The 25,901-nt window shown below is 31.3% G+C and overlaps 1 protein-coding gene across 1 annotated transcript in view; it reads left to right on the forward strand.

Moving 5' to 3' along the window:
* The window catches only part of LOC138706132 (uncharacterized), a 52,079-nt gene extending 26,178 nt beyond the window's left edge, over positions 1-25,901 (forward strand). The window contains exon 7 of the mRNA XM_069835120.1: positions 655-25,901. Coding sequence (XP_069691221.1) covers positions 655-1,715 — 1,061 coding nt within the window. The 3' untranslated portion in view covers positions 1,716-25,901. The remainder of the gene's footprint in view (positions 1-654) is intronic.

Here is a 25,901-nt window from a genome sequence, read left to right on the forward strand (position 1 = left end):
TTTTTTTTTTCTTTTCTTTTTTTTTTTTTAACTCTACAATAAACAAGTGTATATCAATCTTTCCTGTTGCTCTATTTATCCAATATTTATGTTTAATTTTTAGGTCTTCTTTTACACAATAACTTATTATTTCAAATAGGTGAGCAGATGTCGACGTACTGTAAAGTCATCAACTTAAAATAGCTGAATCGGTACATTCAATCTGTAGGGTAATCTTTACTCTTGCAATATTTTCTTGTCAGCAGAAATGGAAAAGATATAAATCTTCTTCACTATATATCTTGGATGCTGGAGAACTCTGTTAGAATTACTTACTTTTCTTTCCTTCATACCAATTAAAACCTTCTGGCACATTGGCACATACATATATATATTGTTCGTGGAATTAAGTAATCATAGAAGAAAGAACTAGACACAATTAGGTATGCCACATATGACATGTAACATAGAATAGAAAATGTTTTCTGCTTTCAAGTTCTACAAATTTCTAATGGCATGGCATACATCTTAATAAATCAACAGTGAATGAAGGAAATTGCTTATGTGATTTGTCATTACTTTGTACTAATACATACAGATGTATATGTATTATTAATATTTTTATTATTCCTTCTCTCCTGACTTATCCTTGACCCTCCTTATTTCAACCTGAAGGTTGTGCTATGGCATTTATGTTCATTGCAACAATTCTTGTTATTGCTATTTGCCGTGTCCACATGAAGCGTTCTTCATTGCTTACTCGTTGTCCTGGTGCAAGAGGTGGAATAATGATGGCACCACATTCTGGTAATAGGGCTCATCACCACCACCATCACGGTTTACAGCATGTACCATTGTACGACCTCGATGTGCTCTTAAATCGCTCTCATTATCCACCAACATCACCAGTGCCTCCACATTCTGGCCTCATGGTTACATACAACATTAATAATGGTGTTCAGTTTGTGGGACGGCCTATAGATCCACCTCCTTACTGTGAAATTGTTGCTTCTCCTCCCAGAGAAGGCCCACCTCCTCCATATGCCTCTCATGAAAACCTTCCTCGTTCCAATCTTGAAGCCAACTCAACAGCTCAAGACGACGTCGATGTGGATGACAACCCCTGTGAAAGAGATTCGCTCTTGGGTGCTGGGAGGAGTGCAGAGAATGTAGAGAACATACGTCTAAGAGGCGAATACTTGGAAACACTTGCTCCAGCATTGTTAAATGCAGGCACAGTCCTACTCTCTAGTCAACAACCTAGAGATGAGACTGAAAGAAACTGTCAGGTTGGTAGTGATGTGCATGATCATAATCTCGTGTCAAGTTCAGATACTATTTGTAGCTTTGGTAACGATGATAGGATGGGAGAACTTCTAGTCGAGAGTGGCTTAAATGTTAGCAGCTGTGAAAATGTAGTAGTCGCTCCAAAGGTGCCTGAAACTTGTGACATAACACTGAGTAATGTGGGTGTCACTGGGAAGTCTTCTGCCAACACCTCGCATGTTCATCATCTGGATAGCTCAACTGGCACCAATAAGATTTCACAAGACGAGAGCAGCTTCAACATGGTTTGTGATAACCAGGAAAATCCCCTGCAGTGCCTCCATGACACCTTTGTTGCCGGTGATATGACTCCAGGAGTGGATGCAGCTGCAGCTGTGAGAGCAAAAGCCACAGATACAGCTGCTACAAGTGTGACTGCAAGAACTCAAACTGAGAGTGTCGAGGATTGAGGCTTTATATTGTACATTAGCTGATAGCATAGTTGTAGAACAGGGTTACTTTACATTGTGATTGAGATTACACTTATATACTGTTATTGCTACTTAATTATATATCGAAAGCTAAATTGTGACAGTTGTTTGGAAATGACTTGGACAGGAATCACTCTTTCAGTAAAAGAAGGTAGCCTATAAAGTCTCCAAATTGTCAACAGGGAATTGTGTGTTTGTACATTATTTTGCTACTAATTTCTTTTAATAGTGAATTGGATGACAAGTTTCAGTAGCAGTATAAACTGCACAGAAAGGCATAAGCACTGGTCGTTCTGTAGCTTTGTATACAGAAATGTTCTAAGATCACTAAAACTCACTGTACTGTCTCATCCTTCCTACTTTCCTGATTTATATTTCTGAGGCAATACTCTGTTTAGCAGCATCAACAGTGTACTGTGTGGCAAGCGATTTTCGCGTAAAGAAGCATCAAAATGTGACTGTTCATAAATGGTGCCACAGTAAACTGAAAGGAAACTCAAAGAAGATGGATGGATCTAAGAGGAAACTATGTATGTTGAGTTCGTAAAGGTAAAAAAGCCTGTCCAACTCATTTTCGAATGACCCTCATACTTGGCATTGGTTAACCTTGCTACATGTTTGCATTATCTACATTTACAATTTATCTCTTTGTCACTGTGTGAAAATTAGTATAACGTCCAGACTTCTGGAAAGTAGATGACATCATCTGTAAAACATAAATACTAGGGTCACTTGAAAAGTAACTCCCTAGAGATTTTTTTTATATGGTCAAGACTTGTGTAGTGTATTCAGTGAATTTAATTAGGCGTCTTCTTGCCTGTGATTTGAAAGGTTTGTATGTCAGAAATAACTTGAAGTTTACATGAAGAAAGTAATTAGAAACATATGTAAAGTCCTTGATAAATGCGTTAGATGTTTCCAGCAATGAATACATATAATGTTGTTTCTTGTTTCAATGCACTTGTGGTAACAATTTAGGATCAGTATGTTGTTTATTTCTAGCGAAAGCCTTTTTTTTTTTATCTTTTATCAGTTCAATAATGTATTTTAATTCAAAGCATTGGACGAGCTGCTGGTATTAATTGTTTGTTATGATCAATGTTAATCTTATCAAGCAGTTGAATTTTGGTTTTGTTATTTCTGATAACCTCAAATCTATTAAACAATAAGTAATAATTAGGTATTAAATTTATCAAGTCTGATGTTAATTGGGGTTTTCCATCAAAGATTAACCGTCATATTTGATGATGATCTGATGATTCTTTGATCAATTCATGATTCATTCACTACCACCTTGTTGCAGATATTATCCTACCAATGTATGAATACTGACAAGTGTCGAGCAGACTATAGCCTTGTCTTTCAAATAAAATAATTCTGACATTAACGTATGAATATTGAACTACATTTCAGTCTTACTAGTATTTAATTGTCTAATACTTTTTGACATTAATTATCTCTCTCGAAACCTATTTTTATTTCTGATTCAAAGTCTCCGCAGAAAATCTTCTGCATATGAGGAGAACCAATTGGAAATCGCTGTGGCATTGTAATATAGATGACATGTGTGAGAGAGTGGCGTCTCGTGTGAGAGAGATGATGATACTGGAGTCAGAGGAAGGGAGAAATCATTTTCCCTCTGCATTAAATATTTATCACATTGTAGCTCCTAAGATAGTCAATCAATTGCACTGTAATTTTTATGATTGATAGGTGACTGTCTGAGAAAAGATAGAAAAAATTCGAAATCAAAATCTTTTTTGGAAACAGAGAGAAAAAAATAGTAACTTCGAAGTGATCTGTTCAAAATAAACATTTACACCTAGAAAAGTTGGTAAGCAGCAAACTTTTTTGTTTTTCACGTTAGATGGGGTTCAAAGTGAGAGAAATGTTGAAAAAGAATGGAAATTACTTTTGAAAGTTATTGCTACTCAAAATCTTTACTGGTTTCCGAGTTATGGCGAGTTAAATGACTGTTTTCGCTTTGTCGAAAGACTCAAGACGCAGCCTTTTGTCTGTTAAAAGAGAAAGGACGCTGGAATATTAAAAAAAAAAAAAAAAACCTGTAAACTCTAAATATCAATTGTGCGTGGTCTGCATAGAACAACCTTTTGTATCTCTTTTATCACTACCATTTGCTTTACTGAACAACAAGATGTAATAGAAATATTCTTTCACAGGAACGAGAAATGACCTGCTTTTTATTCATATATAAATACAGAGGAAGAATGATAAGAGTGTGTCAGCTTGCCTATGTATGTTTATTTTCTCTTTTCTTCTACCTGTCCACACCTGTGGAGTAACGGCTAGAGCGTCTGGCCGCGAAACCAGGTGGTCCGGGTTCGATTCCCGGTTGGGGCAAGTTACGTGGTTGAGGTTTTTTCCGGGGTTTTCCCTCAACCCAATATGAGCAAATGCTGGGTAACTTTAGGTGCTGGACCTCGGACTCATTTCACCGGCATTATCACCTTCATCTCATTCAGACGCTAAATAACCTAAGATGTTGATAAAGCGTCGTAAAATAATCTACTAAAAAAAAAAAATTCTTCTACCTACTTGTCTTGAGTGATGCAGGCATTCTAAACAATAGCGCTTTTCTTCCGGAATGCATTAAGATTGAACACTACACTATAACCCATATCCTTGTAATAATTGTACAGAAGGAACGATTTGACTTAAAATAAAAAAAAAATACCTTTTTTTTTTATTCCGGACGTACTTATAAATGCATTCTGGCAAGCTACTGAATTTCAGAATTAAATAAATACCTGACCGCCAATGTCCCCTTTGATAGCGATATTCCTCACTCCTGTGATTCGCGGGAGCTGTGAAGCCACTGAAGTCATATGCAAAAGATTTGCCGCAGAGAATAGTATACTTGCACTGAGCATCCATGAAACTCTCTAAGAACGTGCTCAATCTCTTTAACTCTCGTTATCTTCTAATTATTTATTAAACTTCATTAATGCTTTTGCTCTCTTTACAAAAAAATGGCTTTTAAAGTCACGTAACAATTATCCCTTAAAATATAGGCAGGAAGAACCAATAAACTGAAACCTTAAATTTTGTCATATTTTTGTAGGTTGTAAGTTCATTATTTTACAGCATAGCAATAGTGTTCCAAAATGGCGCTCTTAAACTTGAAATAAAAATGTATGTAATTTCTTAGTATCCATTTTCTCTTAATCAATATTATTCTTATTCATGGTAGAAGTATTGATATAACCTGGCAGCATAGCTCTGACATTATTAGTGTAGTATGATTGATGATACTTGATGTTTGTTAGAGATTTACTTATTGTTCTCCTCTGAAGTCTTCACTTGCCTTTAAAAATAGAATGCTATAGTTCTTTACATGACATTATTCAATAGTTGCTCACAATATATAGAAATGACTATAAACTGCAGGTGAACACAAAAGTTATGCTCTGAGTGAACAGTTTAGTATATTGTATTAACGATGGAGAAAGGTAGATGAAACTTTTTGAGTGACCAGAGTATTTAACAGGAGATATTATATAGCTGCAGCTACAAACTGGTGTATAGTGCACTGGCACATTCCAATTTGAAACACCTGATTTCTTGTTTGAGGAGTGTTGATGTTGGATCTCTTTCGAGTTAATGACTTAGGGGACATGGGTCTTCGAAAGGTTTTCTTTAATATATTTTGTTATTTTGTTTACATCTTAGCATTTGACAAGTTTATTTCAGTTAATAGCGTGTTTTTCTAAAGTCTACCTCATGTATGTGCATTCCTAATGTGAGTCCTTCTTTGGTGTTAGAGGTTGTCTAAGATTTAAACATTAATTAGCCTGGTTAAATAAGAGGTTAATCACTTGTAAAAACAGATTTTTCTTACTAGACTTAAGATTCTCATGAAGTGTGGGCTGCAGTGTAGTTTAAAATTTTTTTAACTGTCATGGTTACTGGAAATCTGGTATGTGCTGTCTATAAAAATGACCAGATGATTGAGTTAAGGAATTGAAATGTCTAGCGATAGAGCTATAAGGGGCGGGATTCAGAGAAGTAAACAGCTCATATGTATAAAAATATCTACAAACACAGATTTCGACTAAGATCTTAGGAGTCACTTTGTTAAATGTTGTATATGGTCAGTACTATTGAGTGTTATGGCTTGGCTTTACAAAGGCTGAACCGTTCACTTAGGCAATCTTTGGCCCATTGTGCGCCCAATATATGCGTTGATTTTCTTAAGCCTGACAGGTGACCTGGGTGGCATTTGTGAATTCGATGCTGATAGGGGGGGGGGGGGGTCATTCTGCCTCAGTCCTTAATAGAGCCATATCCTGTTTCCGGATGATTTACTGAAGATGTCTACAACAAGTAAATTTGAGGCACTTCAAATATGAACTTATTGCTGCTTCCTTAAAATTCCGTGTACCAATAAAATTATAACACAAATGTAGATGTTCTGCAATGGTTGAATAAAGAACAGAAATTCCTGCTGACTATGAAAGTAAGGGAGGCAGCATACTCTGGTCATATCAGTTACCAACAGAAGTGTAATATATTGCAACCTATCATCCAGGTAAAGACTAAAAGGTTGAAGAAAGAAGATATTTATTTGGTAGGAAACAGGTGTTATAATTGTACTTGCCCCAAATATGACTTGCATACACTGAGTTTGAAACACTAGTCTCTATCATGACAATTTTATGATCTAGCCATAAGCCTAATGGGTCATCCTTTCTACACCATATAAAATTAAGTACGTTTTCTTAATCACACATGAAGTATTGTATTAATGTGAAATCTCTGTTGGGAACATTTTCACTGAAATGAATATTTCATTTGATGTTCATTGTTTATATTCTACAACACAGCCATTTTCTCGTTTAAAAATGTGTTATATGGCGATTGTTATAAAATCACGAAATTTATGATAAATCATGTTTTTAATTTAACGACACACAATATCAGAGAGCTGCTTTTACTTTGTAATTACTTTGTCGTGGTATATGACCAAGAATTAGTTTTGTATTTTCGAAAATATATTTTTTTTTACAGAAAAGTTTAATGACTAACATAGCAATAAATCCTTTATGTTCATTTTCGTCTTTACTAAAATGTTAAATAGTTATTAACAGGCAAAGTAAATACATATGATGTTAGACTACAAATCCTTAACGAAATCTTATAGTACCTCACCACTTTAATAGAATCACCACAACTTTTCAAATACATTATTTTAATTATAAATTTATTGGAATTTTATATTTGAAAATTCAACTATATTTTCTCCACTACATTTTCAGGACATATTTTGAACAATATGTTGGTTGGTTGCTAATGCATGGCTTGTTAGAGAACTTCCATTTCCCATCTTGCATCCCAATAGTGTGTAGTTACTTTTGAGCAATATGTAAATTTTCATATTACAGAATGACAGAATACTGTTTATTTGTGCCCATGTGAAGTCTTTAAATTTTATGAATTCCCCCTTTTGCTTTAATAACATTCTTAACTCTGCATGGCATTCTTTCGTACGTTGGTTGTAATAACCTATTTAGGCATTTCTTTTTTCACCAGTTTCCACAAATTCTAGATTGAGTTCAAATCTGGAGAATTTCCAGGTAAAGGCAAAAGAGGAAAGTTTTTTCCTGTCAGAAAGATTTTCACTCTTTTAACAGTGTGACGAGGTGCCGCATCATGCATAACTGTCATTTTGTAATCAAAATTTGTTCTGAAAATGTAGTGGAGGTAACATAGTTGTATTTTTATATCTAAAATTGCAGTAAATGTAGAATTAAAATAAAGTAGGTATTTGCAAAATTGTAGGTGATTCTATTAATGTGCCAGGTACTGTACAAAGTGAGTGGTTTATTAAGGCGACAAAATTTTCTGACCAAACAGTTGGTAGTTTTAATCAAAAGATAAGAAATACAATCTCTTTGTGAAAAAGACTGATTTTATTATCAACTTTACTTCTCAACCTTAAAAAATTAGATTGTGTGTGGGAGAGCATAGCTAAATTCGTGACTGTTTCGAAAAAATCTGGATGAATGCGCTGACCTTAGGTTTAACAGTTTTTATAGGTTCAAAACTTTTATAAAAACCCATGTTCCTTTTCAATAACTTGAAGGTAGCCCTTTTGTAATGGAGGTATGACTGAGCTTCAGGATAAAAAGCATTTCCGTAATTTTTACTCCATTGTTTTTCATATCCTATTGGTGTGCAGCATAGATGACGGACTTTTGTTTGTGTAATATATATTTTCTATGGGTATGACATATTTTTAATGGACTATTGTACCTGTCTTTGTCAAGGATTGTAATCTCACTGTGTTTGTAGTTTTTAGAATAACCTGTCTTATGTTTCATAACTTCAAAACTTATCTAAGTGTTTTCGTAATTCCTCCTTTAACATACTACTTTTTTTTAATTAAAATTTTTATTCTTTCAGTGTTCCTTGATTTGATATTATTTAATTAAAAAGCACAAAGCTTGCCAGAAGGTTATTTCAGAATTGACAATACTGAGTTGATGATATTCTGTAAACTGAGGTAATTTTTTTATATGAACCAAAGTAGTGGAGATTAATAGGTTAAAGTTAACTGTTTAGGAACAAATTTTAATTCCTCCACAAATGTGCCTGTCTTTTTGGCTTTAACCTTAAAACCATAACATATTTTACATCGATGCAGTGCCATATTCAATTATTTTCTTCTTCAGAAGAAATGTTAAATTTGTATGGCTATGATATAACACTTTAATTAATGTAAATAATCATTATTATTTTCATTTATTTGCTATTTTCTCAACTTTTATTTTTATGAAAACCCAATAATATGTAAATATGAACAAATGAGAACTGTTAGCAATGAATGATTAATGTTAATTGCTTTCAATTTTGTATTTTTGAATTGATATATTATAGTCTGAAGAACAGGAATTTTTCATCAAATTTATAAAAAAAATTCTGATGTATTTTTAGATAGCTTGAACTGGAAGAATATATTGCCACCTTTACAGCATTATTTTCTAATTTTACATGAAAAACCATTTTCCATGCATTTACTTTTCCACATATGTTATTTCTTATAAAGTTCCCCTCTTGCACTTTAATATACAACATTTAGATAAAGCCCTGGTGACAGCTTTTATTTTTAATGTCTCATGTATGCAAACAGATCTAATTAATATGAGGAACATAACGCCATCCAGTAATGTTTTGAAGTTATGAACAGTTATTTGTGTGCTCGATTCTGGGAAATATTATTGTCATAGCTTCTTAACATTGTTGAAGCAGGTATACACATAAATTGTAGAATTTGCCCTTACAGTTTTTGTTTTTGTTGTTATTCTGAGTATCCTCTCCATTGTAATTTACCTTGTTTATATCTTATTTACTACATATACATGGACACTATGTTTATATGGTAAATTAAATATCCCTTAAAGAATGCTGACTAGAAAAGGCTGCAAACAATATAAGAAATTCAAGGTATATAATGTATATGAGTGTGATTATAGATTGTATTTAAGAAAGATTTATAGTCAGAGATCTGTTTTGTAAAATAATATTCTCGTATATGGATAAAACTGCTTCGCTTGTCTCTAAACAGAGGTGCTATATTTACTGTTTTAATTTTTGAATATCATGTTTATTGTAAATATGATGACAAAGTGAAGTAATAAAAATAATTTACATGGAGGATGATAATGATCTTCGAAGAGAAATTTGAATATATCACCTTTTCGTTATTATTGATTTAGTTACGAGTGTTAGTACTGTTCTACAACAGAAAATGTGTGGTTCTTATATGTTAGATTATTTTGTTTGAATCAAAGACGAATTTTATAGACGAGATTTTAAAATGAACATTAGAATACAGTTAAAAAGTAAAACGGTTAAAAGTTGACCTAGATGCAACAGTGTGATAGCTATTTTTATTTAAAATTAACCTGAAGTTAACAATTTAATATTTCGTACTAAAATGGCAGTACCAGAATTTTAAATTTTTCGGGAGATAGATGGATTTCGGGTAGACACCACTTAATTCAAGGTGGGCAATTCTCATTTCTTGTGCCCTACGACATTGAATTCGAAAATTCAAAGAGTAAGATCGAGTGATATGAAAATAAGGTGGAATGATTTAATAAATAGTAATACAACATTCAATATTTATAGTTTGAAGTCTATGATTGTAATCATATGAAAAAAAATTTACAAGCTAAGTTAAAAATTTTGAACACAGAAATACTGGTACATAAGGAGTCTTCGGGCTTTCTGCGTTCTGATGCATTGTAAGATAATTATTATTACAATGAAAAATCTTATTGGCACTGTTATTGCAAACCTTTCTTTCGTTCATTTATTTTAGAGCAATGGCTGTATTGTGTTCTTTCTCAGTGATATTTCACTATTAATAAAACTATGGTGCTTGAAATTAATGAAATACGGATAGTACAATATCATACTTTATGAAAACATAAACAACAAACATAAACCCCAGTGTAACAAAAAGAATGCATGATGTGTCCATTTCAGTTCATATTACAAAGACAATGTGTTCATTTGAGAATTAATTTTTTTTTGTGACAATTTTTAGGCAATGAATATCCAGACTCCGATTATGATAATTCAGAATGGATGAAATTATTATCATAGTGAAGCTCTCATATAGTATTAGTAAAAACATACAAATTAAGAAACATGTTAGAATGTAGGCTTTCATGGCTGGCATCAATAGATAAAGGATTCTTTGGGTTGAGAGGCCATGGTCTACTTACTGGTGGTGTTGCATCCAGACATTCTGTTAGTAGATATCTTCAGTGTTGGGGCACAAATGCGAAGTGACCTCCTTGGTGTAACAGGGGTAACATCAGGTACATCAAAGAGATCACATCTTAGCTGTAGACAAAACGTCTAGATGCAACACTGCCAGTAGACCACAGCCTCTCAGCTCGAATAATCCTTTATCTAAGAAACATTTGTCTTAAAAAATTAAAGCAGAGGGATACAAATGTTTTTATTGAGAAAGTTTTTAAACAATAAAATGCATTGTTGTAGTTAGAGATGTCTTTTACGTTTTCAGACTTCAGGAATGAGTTTATTTTTGTATATAATATAATAGTCATTTGAAAATATAAAATCCATATTCATACTTCGTAGAATTTGCCAACTAATACCAGTATTTACATATTCTTTCAGAGTAACATTTTAACGTTGGGGTTCAGATATTTTGTACATTGTTGTTTTGCGAGTTAGAAAACATATAGTACAATAAATTTGACAATAATTCCATTTTCAAACCTTAGCCAACCGGCTGAAAGATAGTTCATTATGTAATTGCACAGCACAACAGCGGGTTATGGTTTATTGATATGATCATCAAAATTAAATTGCTAGGTGTTACTTGGTATGATTGTCAAAGGCATTTTTAAATTGTTAATCTGTAAAAAATATCTGACAACATAACAGGAACTTAAACAGGTAATTGGAAGTAATTGTTCAATTTTATCTAACTTCATTCATCCACGTATGAAATTAATACTATGTGTTTAATGAAAGAACTATATAATGAAATAGCATTTACCTTTTTCCTCCAATTTTCATAAATATTTTATCACTTAAATTTATTCGTATCCAGAGAATGTGGCACCTCTGTATGGAAAATCTGTAACATAATTCTGAAGCAGTTGAGTATAGATATTTTATTTTTAATGAGATTGTCCTGCCAGTAGCAATTTTCATGTAATTTATGAAAACTGGTTAACATAAAAAGAATTTAGGAAATATGATGTGTTATAGGTACTGTAAGAAATACAGGGTCATCTAGAAAACTAAGTCATATTTTTAAAAATCTCCATAGGCTTGATTGCACATACATGAAACTTGATTTGAAATTTTAATGTATTCAAAACATGAAAAATCAGTCTTATGTTAGTGACATTATATATGTGTGTATCTGGCTGTAAAAGTGTAATTCTTAAAAGAAGGCTCTTTCTTTCAATGACCCTGTATGAAATATATCACAGCTTGCTCAAGAGCTTGAAGATCTTTCAAGTTGTAGTTGGTCTATTGATATTAAGAGAACTGATTATGGTTAATGATGTAGTAATTATTGTTACTTCTTGAGTTTGTAAAATCACATTAAATTTCAGTGTGCAGTGCTGGGAAAACTTTTCTGTCAGTTGGCTTCGTTTCTTACCAACTTTGACTGAAAGTTTTGTTTCATATGATGAAGTCTTCCTTGTGTACAATGCATATCATGGTTCAAAGTGTTGACTTCAGAATGTACCTGGTAATAGTCAGCTAATGATGTTTGAATTGGTGCTTCTGATAAAAGCAAATGAGTAAATTTCACTCCGTTTGTTATAAGTAAAAGGTTTCATTCGACATTTTTTTTCTGAAGAAATTCATAGTTTTGAATTTCTAGTAGCAGCTACGAACACCAGTGGAAACCTGCTTGCTATATGAATCTTTCATGACTACTTGGTGTGAAGTTAGGAGGATTAACAGCTATTTAACTTAACTAAGACATTCCGTATATATCTTAAGGATATGAAATTTTTGTGCCATAGTTGATGTAAGACTACTTTTTCTGCTTAAATTCACTTCATACCTATCTAGTTAATATAATTATCTCAGTGACAGCTACATACATTTTCATAGTGTATTAGATTCAAATGCTTTTCCTACAAGTCCATTAGAATATGAATATGAATTATTTCTCCAATGAAAACTATACAGTGTAATCCAGGAGAATGTAAACTGAAGAGAGAGTTTATTGACTGATGACAATGGAAATAGTTATTTGTAACTCGAATTTATATATATTTTATTATTATTATTATTATTATTATTATTATTATTATTATTATTATTATTATCTAGGGAGACTGATGGTTATCAAATCCATGTCCTGAATATACTGCAGCCTATATTGGTTTATTCATGTCCTTGTATTTGCTGCTTTATTTGCTATTCATCAGAGAAACCTGGAAACTCGAGAAACATTGTGTATCAGAGACATCTGCAGTCTCACTTACAACTTCTTCATTCCTTTGTAATATTTACCTCATTGCTTACTTTTTCATTCCTTTGATGGCGAAGAAGGGTGAAGCAATTAGTATTTTCTTATAGAAAATATAGTGTCATCAGATCACACATATGTGATATTTGGAAATCTCTGTCTGAATGATCGCAATCTGGCGAAATTGGCTAACATTTCTGTTAAGTTTTTTTTACCCATTTTGAATTAACCGAAATTTCGGACTACCGAGGTTTGGATTGATGAAATTTGCTATACTTAATTCCTTTCTTAGTTGAATTTAGAGTTTTTTTTTTAGGGCAGCAGCATTAATAATGTTAACGTTGATGATTGTAATAATAATAATAATAATAATAATAATAATAATAATAATAATAATAATAATAATAATGTTGTTGTTGTTTTCTAATGCCAGGCGTTTGACAATAAAGTCATTTGACCTCTTGCACTCCAATAATGATAATGATGATAATAATAATAATAATAATAATAATAATAATAATAATAATAATAATAATTTGAGGTTGGGTTATTTTCTTATAAACTTCCTCTGGGTGAGTCACCTTTTTCTTTCCAAAGTCGCCACTGTAATGGCAGGGCAGAAAATGTTTGTGTATTAATTGTTTTTACTATTTTTTTGTTGACTTGCAGGTATATGCATAGATTTATATGATAATTGTTTAAATAATATCACGTCATATAATCTGCAAAGAAGAAAATCTAACTGCAAATTGTTCTTGTCATGCAAAAAGTGTTGGTAAATTTGTGGTTCCGTAAAATGGGTACTTTTGTCCAGTTCAAAAATCAAGAATTGATGTTGAATAACGTCTATCTGCAAACCTACAAATGGAAGAAAATGGAATGCTAACAGGGTAATGTAAAGGCATGTTTCAACTCATGATAACTCAGGAACCATTTAGAACATGAAAAACTTATACAGTATAAACGAAATATTAAATAATATATTTAACATGCAACAGTTTGTGCTTTTACATCTTTAATTGGCTGCCAGATACAATATTACAGGAGATAGATCTACACAGATTGTTAGCAAAATACGTAAATTTTAACAAGATTTCAGAATCTGCAATCAGCTTTCACGTATTTTAAATAGTATTTAGGTTTTGCATTGAAATGTAATAAAACGGAAAGTGCTGAACATAATTCATTGGTTGCAGTTTATTGTGACTTAATATAACCAACAAGATTTTGACGCCAGTTAGTACACCTACAGTGTAATGAAATAAAATGTTTTTATTGTTGTTACTTATAACTTTGTTTTAAAACATACATTAGACGTTAATCAAGGAACATTAGGGAACCGAGCTTCCCTGTCACTTTTATGTTTCACTTGTCTATCTTACTTCTTCTTAACCTGAGGTATAGACTTCCTGTACAACTTTACTTTAAATCGTTTGGTTTAACAGAGTGTTTGTAGGTTATGTTTACCCTGTTTTTATTGTTATCTTTAATAAACTACTCTCTCAAGTTTATTCTGTTTGAACAATTAAAGCATTTTAATGTATACAGTTTATCAGATTATAATGCAGAATCTTAAATATTAGTACCATAGAGTTGTTCTTCCCATGTGTAAAGTACCAGTAATTTTCTTCCATCTAAACATAATACAAGAGGGGAACTAAATATTTTTATTAACTGAAGAAGATTAAAAGTAGCTTATTATTGTTATTATTCTCCTCCTGCATGTATAGAAGAATGGTGAGAAATTACTAATGTAACTTTTTTTTTTCAGTCTTAAATTGTATCCTATTGTTTTTAGTACATATATCAATTCTGGGAATAGTGTCAAGGAAGTACAAGCCTGTGATTACCATCACTTGTGTTTAGTGCGGTGCTGAACAGTCTTCTGTTTAAGGAAGGCTTTAGATAGAATATTTGGAAATATAGTTGTACTACAGAATTGGGTGCTACATTATTCAAGCCTTACAAAGCTGGTATAGTTACACAAGTGACAGTTCAGTACTGTAACTTGCATATTGTTTCGAGTGAAATGTAGAATGTATATATCTAGTAATAATAATATAATTATTGGAATTTATGTTTTTTATCAATTTTTTAATGTTTCGGGTGTAAAATATTAAAATCTATTGATGTGAAATCAGTTAACTGACATAAGCTTTAATTACTGCACTGATATAGCAATAATTTCTGTTTGATATATATATATATATGTAAATATATATACTAGTTCTTTATAAAATATGCTAGTTTGATTTTTATTTGTGATTGCATAGGTTTTATTGTAATGAAATTCTCTTCGTTGAATTACTCTTATCCCTTACATGTGTCTGAAGAAGCTGTATAAGAAGAAAGAAGTAAGACTGAAAATAACAAGGGAAATAAGTAAAAATAAAGCTCTCTTTTTCAGCCAGAATAAATTGTATGGCATCCACAACATGCTTATTATTTTAACATAAGAAATATATAATTTCTCTTTTTGTTCAACCTAAATGCTTACAAACATACCAATCATGATTTGAAATTTTGATAGCGTCTGAACATGTGCTGATACATTAAAGTGGACCATGTCTTCTTCATAATTATTTATTTTAGTTAAATCTCTTCTTCACCGAAATCTTTCATTTTTTTATGTATATATGTATTTGAAATGATGCTAATTGAAAACGTGACATTATTTCCAAACCTGTATTTCGTGATAAGTCATTTATTGTTTTCATCGCAAGATGTCATTGCATTATCCTCATTGGTTGCTACAGCTTTACGAATGCTGTTATGTTCTGCATCTATTTTTGTTACTCATTACGCAACTCAATTGATCATCTGGTGTAATCAGACTTTAAATTTGGCCATGTAAAGTATTTTTCATTTTGAAATGTTTGCTTTTGAATAATTTAATATAAAAGATTCTTGAATTTCATATATTCCATATTATGCTAGTACCCATTTAAAAACCGTTTTCTTGTCGGAATTTTTTATTACTTGAAAGACATTATGTATTTCTTCGATTTTAGTTATAATATTTGTAATAACACATTTCTACTCCTTTATGTCAAGTATTTTAGGCTACTTGGAGCTGTTACCAACTATGTCTGTTAAATGTGCAGTGTGCTATTCCCTTTTCTTCGTTTTTATGATTAAATAATCTCATACAAGTGTAGTAGTCGATTCATTTTAATAGAATATTATGGAGACCACAAAATATTTCAATACCGGTAATGATGAATTTTCAGTTGCAGTTTGCTCTACAACTTACTTCTAGCTAGATTATAATCAACAACAGTAATCACAGGTAAAGCTATTGCTCAGTCCACCTGAGAAGAGCCAGTGCTGAGTATTAGAAACCAATAAAGAGCCATAATTAAGTACTTTTTTTTTTATATTGTGGTCTCCCATTCTATTTACATATTTCAGCCATTTGTTTTCAGGACTGCTTTATTTTGCTCGTAAGTTTAAATATTTGTAATTCTACTGTGATATTTTCATTCAATTTCAGTCTAAAAGTGTATATCCTTCTACACTTCTAAACTATTTCATGTCTTGTTTGTTCATGCTCTTTTGTCATTATCAAAATTGAGAGCCCTATAGAAGCACTGGAGCTGCCATTAACTTATAGAACTTCTGCATAGGTCTTATGTATGAAAATAATGTAAAACACGATGGTCTTTGTAAAAACTACAGTGATTTTCTTATTATTTTTAAGGGCTGTGTGTTTTAATTGTTTTTGACCCCATAATCACAGGCGAGAGGGAGAGAGAGAGCATACTGGTATAATTACAAGGACAAAACTGAAAAGAAAATTTTAGAATGAAAGAGAAATTATATATTGTGTTTCTTAAAATTTGTCTTTGGCTGAGGGGACAAAATGGTACTGCTATTTCAAGTATTGTTAGGAAGTAAGCTTGCTAGACGCATGTAAGTTCCTGAGATGTTTAGCTTTTTTCAGTCTTACTATGGCAACTCTGTCAGTATGCATACATTGTAATGTGAAGAAGGTTACTATTGTGACACAGAACCTAGTCATTTTAGTTTACTGTTTCTTTAAGCTACCGTTTGCTTTATTTGTAGCACTATGGAATTCTAACCAAGGAGGAAAGGAATTTAACTCGAGCATTCTTAATTACCACACGAAGGTCATTCTACCATTTGTTGGTAAATTTAATAATATAAACTTCTGTACTGATATTTAGGAATAAACGTGAAGTGAATATAGGACAGAATGAGAAATATATTAAGAGTACATTATTGTCTTGAAATTTATTTTGAAGATAACTTTAAATATGATGCTAAAAATAATCCCAAATAATATATTAATTGTAATCAACGTATATTATTTAAAATATATCTTCAGAAGATCTTAGAAAAATCGAAGAAAAATAGTTCACCTATGCGAGTAATGGTAGGAGAAGATGCAGTTTGCATATTATTATTTGCTGATGGTCAATTATAATTATTGATGGCAACTGAAGATTATGATCATTTGAGAGTATACGACAAGAAAATTAATGGAAGGTTATGAGAATCAGGGTTTGAAGATGATTATGGCAATTAGAGGTCTATCAAAAGATTTAGTTTTGGCAAATTGATATAGAAATGTAAAAATGAGATGAACACATATTATATTTGGAAACAAAATTTGGTAATGGTGAAAATCATGGAGTTAAAATAGTGATAAGATAAATAAGTTTTTAAAGGCAGAGCAGCAGTATAAAAGTTGAATAGTGTTTTGTGGGACTGGAGTATAAATTCTGAAACAAAAACTATAATTCTTAATACAGTAGGCCTAATTATAAGTAGTACAGTGGCGTATACTGGTTAAAGGGTTTGGGCTACGTTGACCCTATTATTACACAAAATATATCTAACAATTACTTTAATTTTAATTACTATGGTAAAACTAATAATACAAAATTATTACATTATGTTATATTATAAACTTTTTCTTTTGTAATTTCCTTGGGCTACCGCTGGTAGCCCGCAAAATACGCCCCTGAAGTAGTAAATAACATACGAGCAGGGACTTCAAATCAAGAACAAAATCAAAATCATTTTCGACAGAAATGGATTTTTGACGGCAATCTGCAAGAATTTCTAGAAGAGATAAAATAAGGAACAATGTGATTAGAGAGCAATGAACCTCATAAAAAAAACTGTTAAAATAGTATAGACACGTAAAAAAAGATGGCAGAAGTTGTATTTCCAAAGAAAATATTAGTATGGGTTCCACTTGGCAGACTATACCTAAAATTACATGGTTGGATGGCATTTTAAGCAGCATGCAAGAGAAAGGACTGGAGGATGGAGTTTGGAATAACAAGAGAAGGTTGACAAAAGGCAACAGAATATTAACTGAGTTCAGAAAAATGTTATAAACATGGTAAAATATGCTAAGAAATATAATAATAATAATAATAATAATAATAATAATAATAATAATACTAATGATTATGATAATAATGATAATGGTAATGGTAATACCGTGCACTTTTTTGAGGATTATTAATAAACGCTGGTCTTCTATAAGCAATGGAATTCCCTGTGATTAGTATGGCAGAATACCATCACATAACACAGGAAAAATAGAAAGCTATAGACACATATGCAGACTCCGTGAAAAAGATATATTTGTACTTTTTCTGGATCTACTTAAAACTTTAACTGGGTGTGGTACCATTTTAGTCACAGTGGAGAATGAAACTTTTAATCATTGACATAAATTTTATTTACTGACAGATACGAAAAGTTACAATTCATATGATGGAAACAAAAACATGAAATTCCAAGTGCACTGTCGTACAAGAAATTATCTGCACATTCTTCTATGGATGCCCGAATATTATGCAAGTCATATTTTGAAGATGAAGTAATTCATGTGTAATTCATTGACTAAGGTGCACGACATTAATTTACTTAGAAGTCACAATAGTGGGTTCGTATCCCATGTAAAGTATAGATGTGTGTTTGTTGTTGATGTGATGTCCAATTTTGTCTTAAATGGAGGCCCAGCCACAGAAGTGCCATTGTCTGTCTGTCTAGTGTAGGTATGAAACAATCAAAATTTGAGTTTAGTATAAATCAAGGTATGGAAAACTCGAGAGATACATATTCAAGGGGAAAAAAATGTTAGGTTAACTTCTTATTGAGCTGTTCATTAGTTTTAAAAGTGTGATTTTACGTTTTATCTGTATGTTAAACAGTAATATCAGAATTATTGATTTATCTGCGCCATATGCGATTCCACAGAATACCAAAAGATAAAGATGATGAAGATATTTTGTTACGAAAATAATGCAGTAATGAAATTAAATCCATATGGGAAGGGTTTTTGAACTTATGTGATCTATATGGATTTGCAGTCCCTAATATTCATAAGCTGTAATTGGATATGCTTAATGGGCATTATACATTCGTTGCACAATAAATATTCTTCAACTAATTAATTCTATGTTGTCGAGTGGTTTACAGATTTAAACTCAACCAGGAACATTGAATTTTTTAAAGATTACAAGAATTTTTAGCATTCGAAAAAGAAAGAAAGCTGGGAAATGAATATCTTAGATTTACTTTGAGATTCTGGCCCTCAGTAAAGGGTTCAAGGTGAATGTTTCTTGCCACTTCTCGTCCATACGAAACCCAATTTTCCTGGCCATTTTCATGTATGATAGTCTAATATATATTTAACAGAATAATTATTGTACTTTATGAACATGATACTATTAATAATTATTTAGCATTCAATATTTTTTGTTGTATGATATTATTTTTTTTGGTGATATATTTTCAAAAGCTGAAATACATTTAGTACATAAATATTCTGGCTCCTCATATCTGTCCTATAAACACCCATGTTATTCATCAGTACATGTTCATTTGTCAGAATTAATTGGAATTCCTTGTAGTAAAGTGTAAAACTTGAGATAAGTTTTTTCTCCTTTAATCCTCACTTAGAATAAATAACAAGTAAAAGCTACAAAATATAGAGCTCTATATCTAATTCATGAACTTCAAAAGTTATATGAAATTATTGTATGACGTATTAAACAAATGTGCACTTTGAAATAAAACTTTTAGAGAGTTTCTACAGATCATTTTGTATACATACACCAATTAGTAATGTTTGTCTGAAGTGGGTTCATATATAGCACAACGTATCAATAAGAAATTTTCACTACACTCTTATCAACTGTTTTATTATATTTCTGTGAATATTTAGCATTGATACTGTTTGTTCAAAGATATTTAAAATATAAACGTGATTTAAGGCAACTTTGTTAACACAGCTTTTATGTTCTTGACTTCTTCGCCCCCCTTTTTTCTTGTAATTTCTTCCCATTGTCGATAATATTTTAATATTTTGTGCTTTTAACAGTTCAGTAATTTTTAAATACTGTATTTGCATTCTTCAAAGAGTCTCATCAGAGCAATTAATTTTACCCTTACAAGTGCCCTCATCACAAAGATAGAATTCTTCACACTGCTACACTAGCAGGGCCCAGGAAAATAATAGTTCTTAATTCGTCTTGTTTCGGAGTTACATCAATTTTGTGTTACAATAAAGCTAACCACTTTGCTTTACATTTAATGCTTAAAATATGGCAGGCTTGCTGTACATGATGACAGAGCATTACAGTGCTATCAATTTACCATGTATCAATTCCTTGCAAGCCATTCATATGCCCTCAAGAAGATTTTGCTGTTTGATAAATAACGTTTCTGAATTTTTTCTCCATATCCACCAAGATGTATATCTGTGATTCATTGATTTTACTAAACTTTAATTGTCACAAAATAAAATTATTATTAAAAAGTGTAACAAGTTTCAAACATAGTTACTCTACCAAGAGAATTTAGTAGTAGTATATATTTATTTAACCTGGTAGAGATAAGGCCATCAGGCCTTCTCTTCCCTTCTACCAGGGATTTACAGATATGGCTCAACATTATGCTATCTTGTTTAAATCTAATACTAGCAAGGTCCTCCATGAGATATCAAACTTTATTTGTAAAGATCTGAGTGGTGCCATCTGTGCTAACTATTAAAATAATTGCATAACATAAACATTTTTATATCTTGAAATTAAGAACAAATCAGACCTATGCGAGATAAACTCTACACAAATTACCTTTCTAATTCTTTATTTACTACTTAAATAAAAATGTTGCGCTATGTGAGAACCCACTGGAGGAGCAGTGGATGAAAATTCTTACTAACTAATTTTTAATTTTCCAATAACTGTCTTGTAAGAGTGCCATTGAAAATATGCTAATGATAGTAATAACAGATAAATTACATACATGTAGGCTTATAAAGAAGAGTTGACTCCATTTATTTTAAGCGATTTTATTATTTTGTTTTTAAATAAGATGGATCATAGCAATAGCTTCTTGACTGTAACTCTTATATCTCTTCTTAATACTTATATAATCTATTTTGAAGTTGTCATTGATATTTGTACCAATGTGGAAGGTCAGATACCGTTTGTGCTATGTGAAATGATAATCACATAATCAAGTTGGTATTTTAAATTAATTTTGGCGAAGAATTGTACAGAAAGTTTCAAGTTTCATTACGAGACATGAAATAGATATCACTAAAATTTTAAAGCAGTAATAATTATAGAAAAAGTTTCTTGTAATTCAGATATAATTTTGCCAGTTTTGATATTTTCAAAATCTATGGGATTTTATTTAAATTTTGAGGAAGAAATAAAAGATTTATATGGATTTTTTTCTGTTCTCTAATCAATTACAAAACTCTGATACAAGTAAACAGGTCAGTTTTGAGATGTCTGGCTTGACAATAGTAGCTAGATTCTGATGAAAAGGAGTGAGAATATGGCATTTGACCATTTAATATCATCAGTATAATTTACATAATGGCCATTCGCAAACAGTTTCTATATTCAGGTTCAGATGACACTGCCAGCTAATCCCTGGTAGAGTCCCTCGCTAGTGATTGAATAAAATTTAATTCATTGTTTCTTGTTCACGTTAACACATGTTTAAAACTTAAAACTTACTTAGTAGAAACGTTAAAAGTGCTATAATTTTAAAGAGGTTAGTGTACCTTATGACAGACGGGTCCCATTTCAACATCAGTGTGGTACCATAATGTAATTATTTAGGAACTGTAATCCCTGGTGATGCCATCTGGTATTTGGAAGTAGAAACAGTGTAATAATTTCGTAAGTAATACTTTGGTATCACGGATGATATGAGTAAAATCATGGCCCTATCGGTATCTTTGTGGATTTTATATGATTGGTTAAAAATATTAAAAAAGAAATAGGAATATGATATAGTTTATAATGGTGATGTATGATCACATTATTTCGATACAGAAAAATTATTGAGAAAGAAGTTTAATTACAAGCAGCTTTTCTATAAATAAAGGAAGTTATAAATAAATTTCAGTCATATCATACTTTCTTCTTAATATTTGTTAAATTTATAAATTTGAAAAGAAATTCGATGGAGGACTTCATATTTTGTATTTGACTAAAAAACGAACCAATTGTTAGTCAATTATAATGTGTTAGTGTCTCAAGGTTTGAGCTTTGCTGTGAAGAAGTGAATAAAGGACATTTGTCCATAATGAAATTCTGTCAACATAAGACCACATAATTGAAAGCTACCACATAAGACAACACAGTAGAAATGCTAACTCTTTTCTTGTGGGTGGTAGATAAATCGTAATTTTCCTGTTGATATTGAACGTGGCCTTTTAGATTTTGAGAGAGAGTTACTACCATTTGATCTACATCAGAGGACAATATTGTTAGTAATTAAAGTCTCTATTAAGATACCCAATGTTATTAATATATATCTTTGTTTCACTTTTCCATAGCAAACTAATATCGGAAAATGGATTGATTTATATGTTTCTATATCCTGGATTGATACCTGAAACACCTCGTAAATTAGTTTTAGGCGTATTTAGGTTGATCACTGACATTATTTTTTAAGCAAACGTCTCTACAAGATTTGAGTAATCACCACATCAAACTGTCTCCTATGCCATCAGAAGAAGAGATGGATATATATCACATATAAATCTGTGCAATTCTTAAGACACATCATGATCTAATATCAAAATATTGAGACGCAAGAAAGAGAATAAATTTAATGTTAAATCGAGAGCATTATATATTCTGATTTAAGAGTTATAGATTCAAGAAAGCTATTGGAATGCTTGTAGATTGGAATTATGTGTCAGTGAAGTTTAATTTAGGCAGTTGGTAACCTTGAAATAAGAACACTGTGCCATAAATATTACATTGTTAGTTTAACAATGTGATTGTAAATTGAGAGAAGATTATGTGAAATACATGTATATTCACAGTATGTGTAAGTTAATATTGTGTATGAGTTACAGACCATCTTGAGATAAATACTGTACATTTAAATTCAATGAATTAAGGTCATACTATTTTATGAGTATGGTTTTGACATGCCTGGTTTTATGCAAAAAACAATCGTGCTAGGATTTGGGCTAATCCATTAAATACACAATGTATATTTATGTGATATTTTATTTATAACGTCATCGTCTTTGTGTTCACTTTCTATCTGCAAATTTTTTTTGTACTTCGTCATTATGAGAGAGTTAATTTAGAGTAAGAAAGAACCACTTATTTGTGTCTTTCTTCTCATTTTGCCATATCTGAAGACTTAAGGTTGGTCCACAATAAACCGGGAATGGAAATGACAACTAGAACGGAAAAATTGTTAAAATAAGTATATTTAAATGTGAGTATTCACAATTAACGAGAAGCTTGCCAGAGCTCAGGAACAGGAACGTGAAAGTTGGCGAATTTTTAACTTTGTCGTTCTTATTTCTGATCACAGCCTACTAGATTCACTCTGTTATCATCAAAAAGCTATTTGGTCGTCATATATTTTGTAGCAAGGAGACCATGACATAATTTTTTCTTCATCCTTTGCTTGTAACTAACCCAGAAATTCAGTAGAATTGTTTCTACCACCTGAATTGAATTTTTAAATATTCTTTGCTAAAAATTTTGAAGTTAACCTGTGTTCATGTTGGCTGGCTTGTACTCTTGAGAGAACATCATTGGTCAATTTATTATACACAAATAACATCAGAATCTTAATATCGACTTTAAACATCGTTATTGACATGCATATTGATATACATAGTCATTTCCATTCTCAGTTTATTGTGAATCAAAAATCTTCACCTTCACGTCGTCTGCTTCCTATTCTCCTCCTGGTTCTTGTTCTCAATTTATTGTGGACCAGCCTCAAGATGTCAAGGATTCCTACAGTTGCTTGCTAAGTGGAATGTACACTATAGGAATCTTATGGAGTTGATTCCGTTACATTACACTAATTTCCCATTGCTTTTTGCATAATTGGCAATGGCAACAGTGGGTTATGGTGTGGTGAAATTATTATGACATAAGTAACAAAAAAAAAAAAAAACATGCCACTAATCCGTTTTTGGCCGTAAGAAATTTCATTTGGACTTGCTATAATTTGGAATCCTGTTTACAGCAAGGAAAACCGTTTAGCTAACAGTACAATAATGTATTTATGTACTCAAAGTATGAATAGTTGTATTTATTTTATGGGAGACTATGGAAGGGTATTCCATTTACAAACATAAAAGTTCGATAGTGATAACAATAGTTTATGTTCTGAGACAGTTGTATTTTGTTTTTATTTCCTTACCAGACGACTTGTTACGTAAATTAATTTGTTTTCCAATATATATTTATGAATTATAATATTTTTATTACATTGTATTTAATTCGTAACATATATATATATATATGTATACTATCTGAAGATGGTCTGCTAATCTTGAAATAAGCAATGTATTTAAATGTGATTTTTGAATGCTAAATACTGTGTAAAAATATTTGAACATAAAAGGATAGGGACAAGCAAGAATCTTGTTTGATATACGTAATGAGCATTTACTGATACGAGAACTATAATCACACAAAGTAAAGGGGATAGTTTGAATCATACAGGCATCAGAATTATTTACCAGTCGTAAACATACTTTCAGCATGTTTTGGGCATATTAAAAGCAATATATATAATCCTTAGTTTGAATCATACAGGCATCAGGATTATTTACCAGTCGTAAACATACCTTCAGCATGTTTTAGGTAGACTAAATTCAATATGTATAATCCTTAAATCTTTTGAGGTTACTTAAATGCATGAAACTAATTCTCGTTATGAAACTTGATATGCCTGAAAGCTATCTTGATATTTCTAATCAATACTAAACTATCTTGAGCATAACTGATTCTTGTTGTTCATAGCGTGCCGTATTCCATTGCCCCATGATCGTCATGGCCTCTCTTACATCATTCCGCTGTTGTCACTATTTCTTCACTCGTTTTGTACTTCATCCTAAAAATTCAGGCAATTTGCCAAAGGTAATAATTTTCACTATTCATTGCTGTTTTCTAGTACTCTTCTTAGAACCTCATGCCCACAAAAAAAAAAAAAAGAGCTAATTGCAATTAAATGTTCTGTTTTGTCTTGAGAAGATATTATTTATTTATATTAATAAGAGAGTGAAAATATACAAAGTCTCTTTACCTTGTTCTTTTGAGAAACGCACTTGTTGAGAACTTTACATTAACAGATTCAAATTTTAATTTTTGTTTCTTTTTGTATATACAAAGTCTCTTTACCTTGTTCTTTTGAGAAACGCACTTGTTGAGAACTTTACATTAACAGATTCAAATTTTAATTTTTGTTTCTTTTTGTAAGAAATTTGGAAGTGCTACATTGTAATTATGTTATTTCCTTTAATAAATGTGTGAAGTTCTTATATAAGAAAATGCTCTTATTTTTCAAGTTTCAAAACATATGGATATGTTTTTTTTTAATGTTAAGTTCCTTTAAACCATTTGATCCATTTTAAATACAGGTGTTTGATTAATGTATGAGTCTATATAAAGATATTTACATACTGGTAAGTCATCACTTACTTGGTTACAGTTAGTGATCACGATAGTGAGCACTAAATGATTAATTTGTGAAACATTCTGTATCTGTGGTTAAGAGAGATTCACTTTCTTCTTCAATATATGCATACTATGATCGACCGTCTATTTATAGTAAATAAGTCTTCCATGTATAGAAAACTATGTAGTTAACTGAATTAAATAGAGTTTATTTTA

The sequence above is a fragment of the Periplaneta americana genome, chromosome 9 (genome assembly GCF_040183065.1).
Source record: "Periplaneta americana isolate PAMFEO1 chromosome 9, P.americana_PAMFEO1_priV1, whole genome shotgun sequence".
Taxonomy (NCBI): domain Eukaryota; kingdom Metazoa; phylum Arthropoda; class Insecta; order Blattodea; family Blattidae; genus Periplaneta; species Periplaneta americana.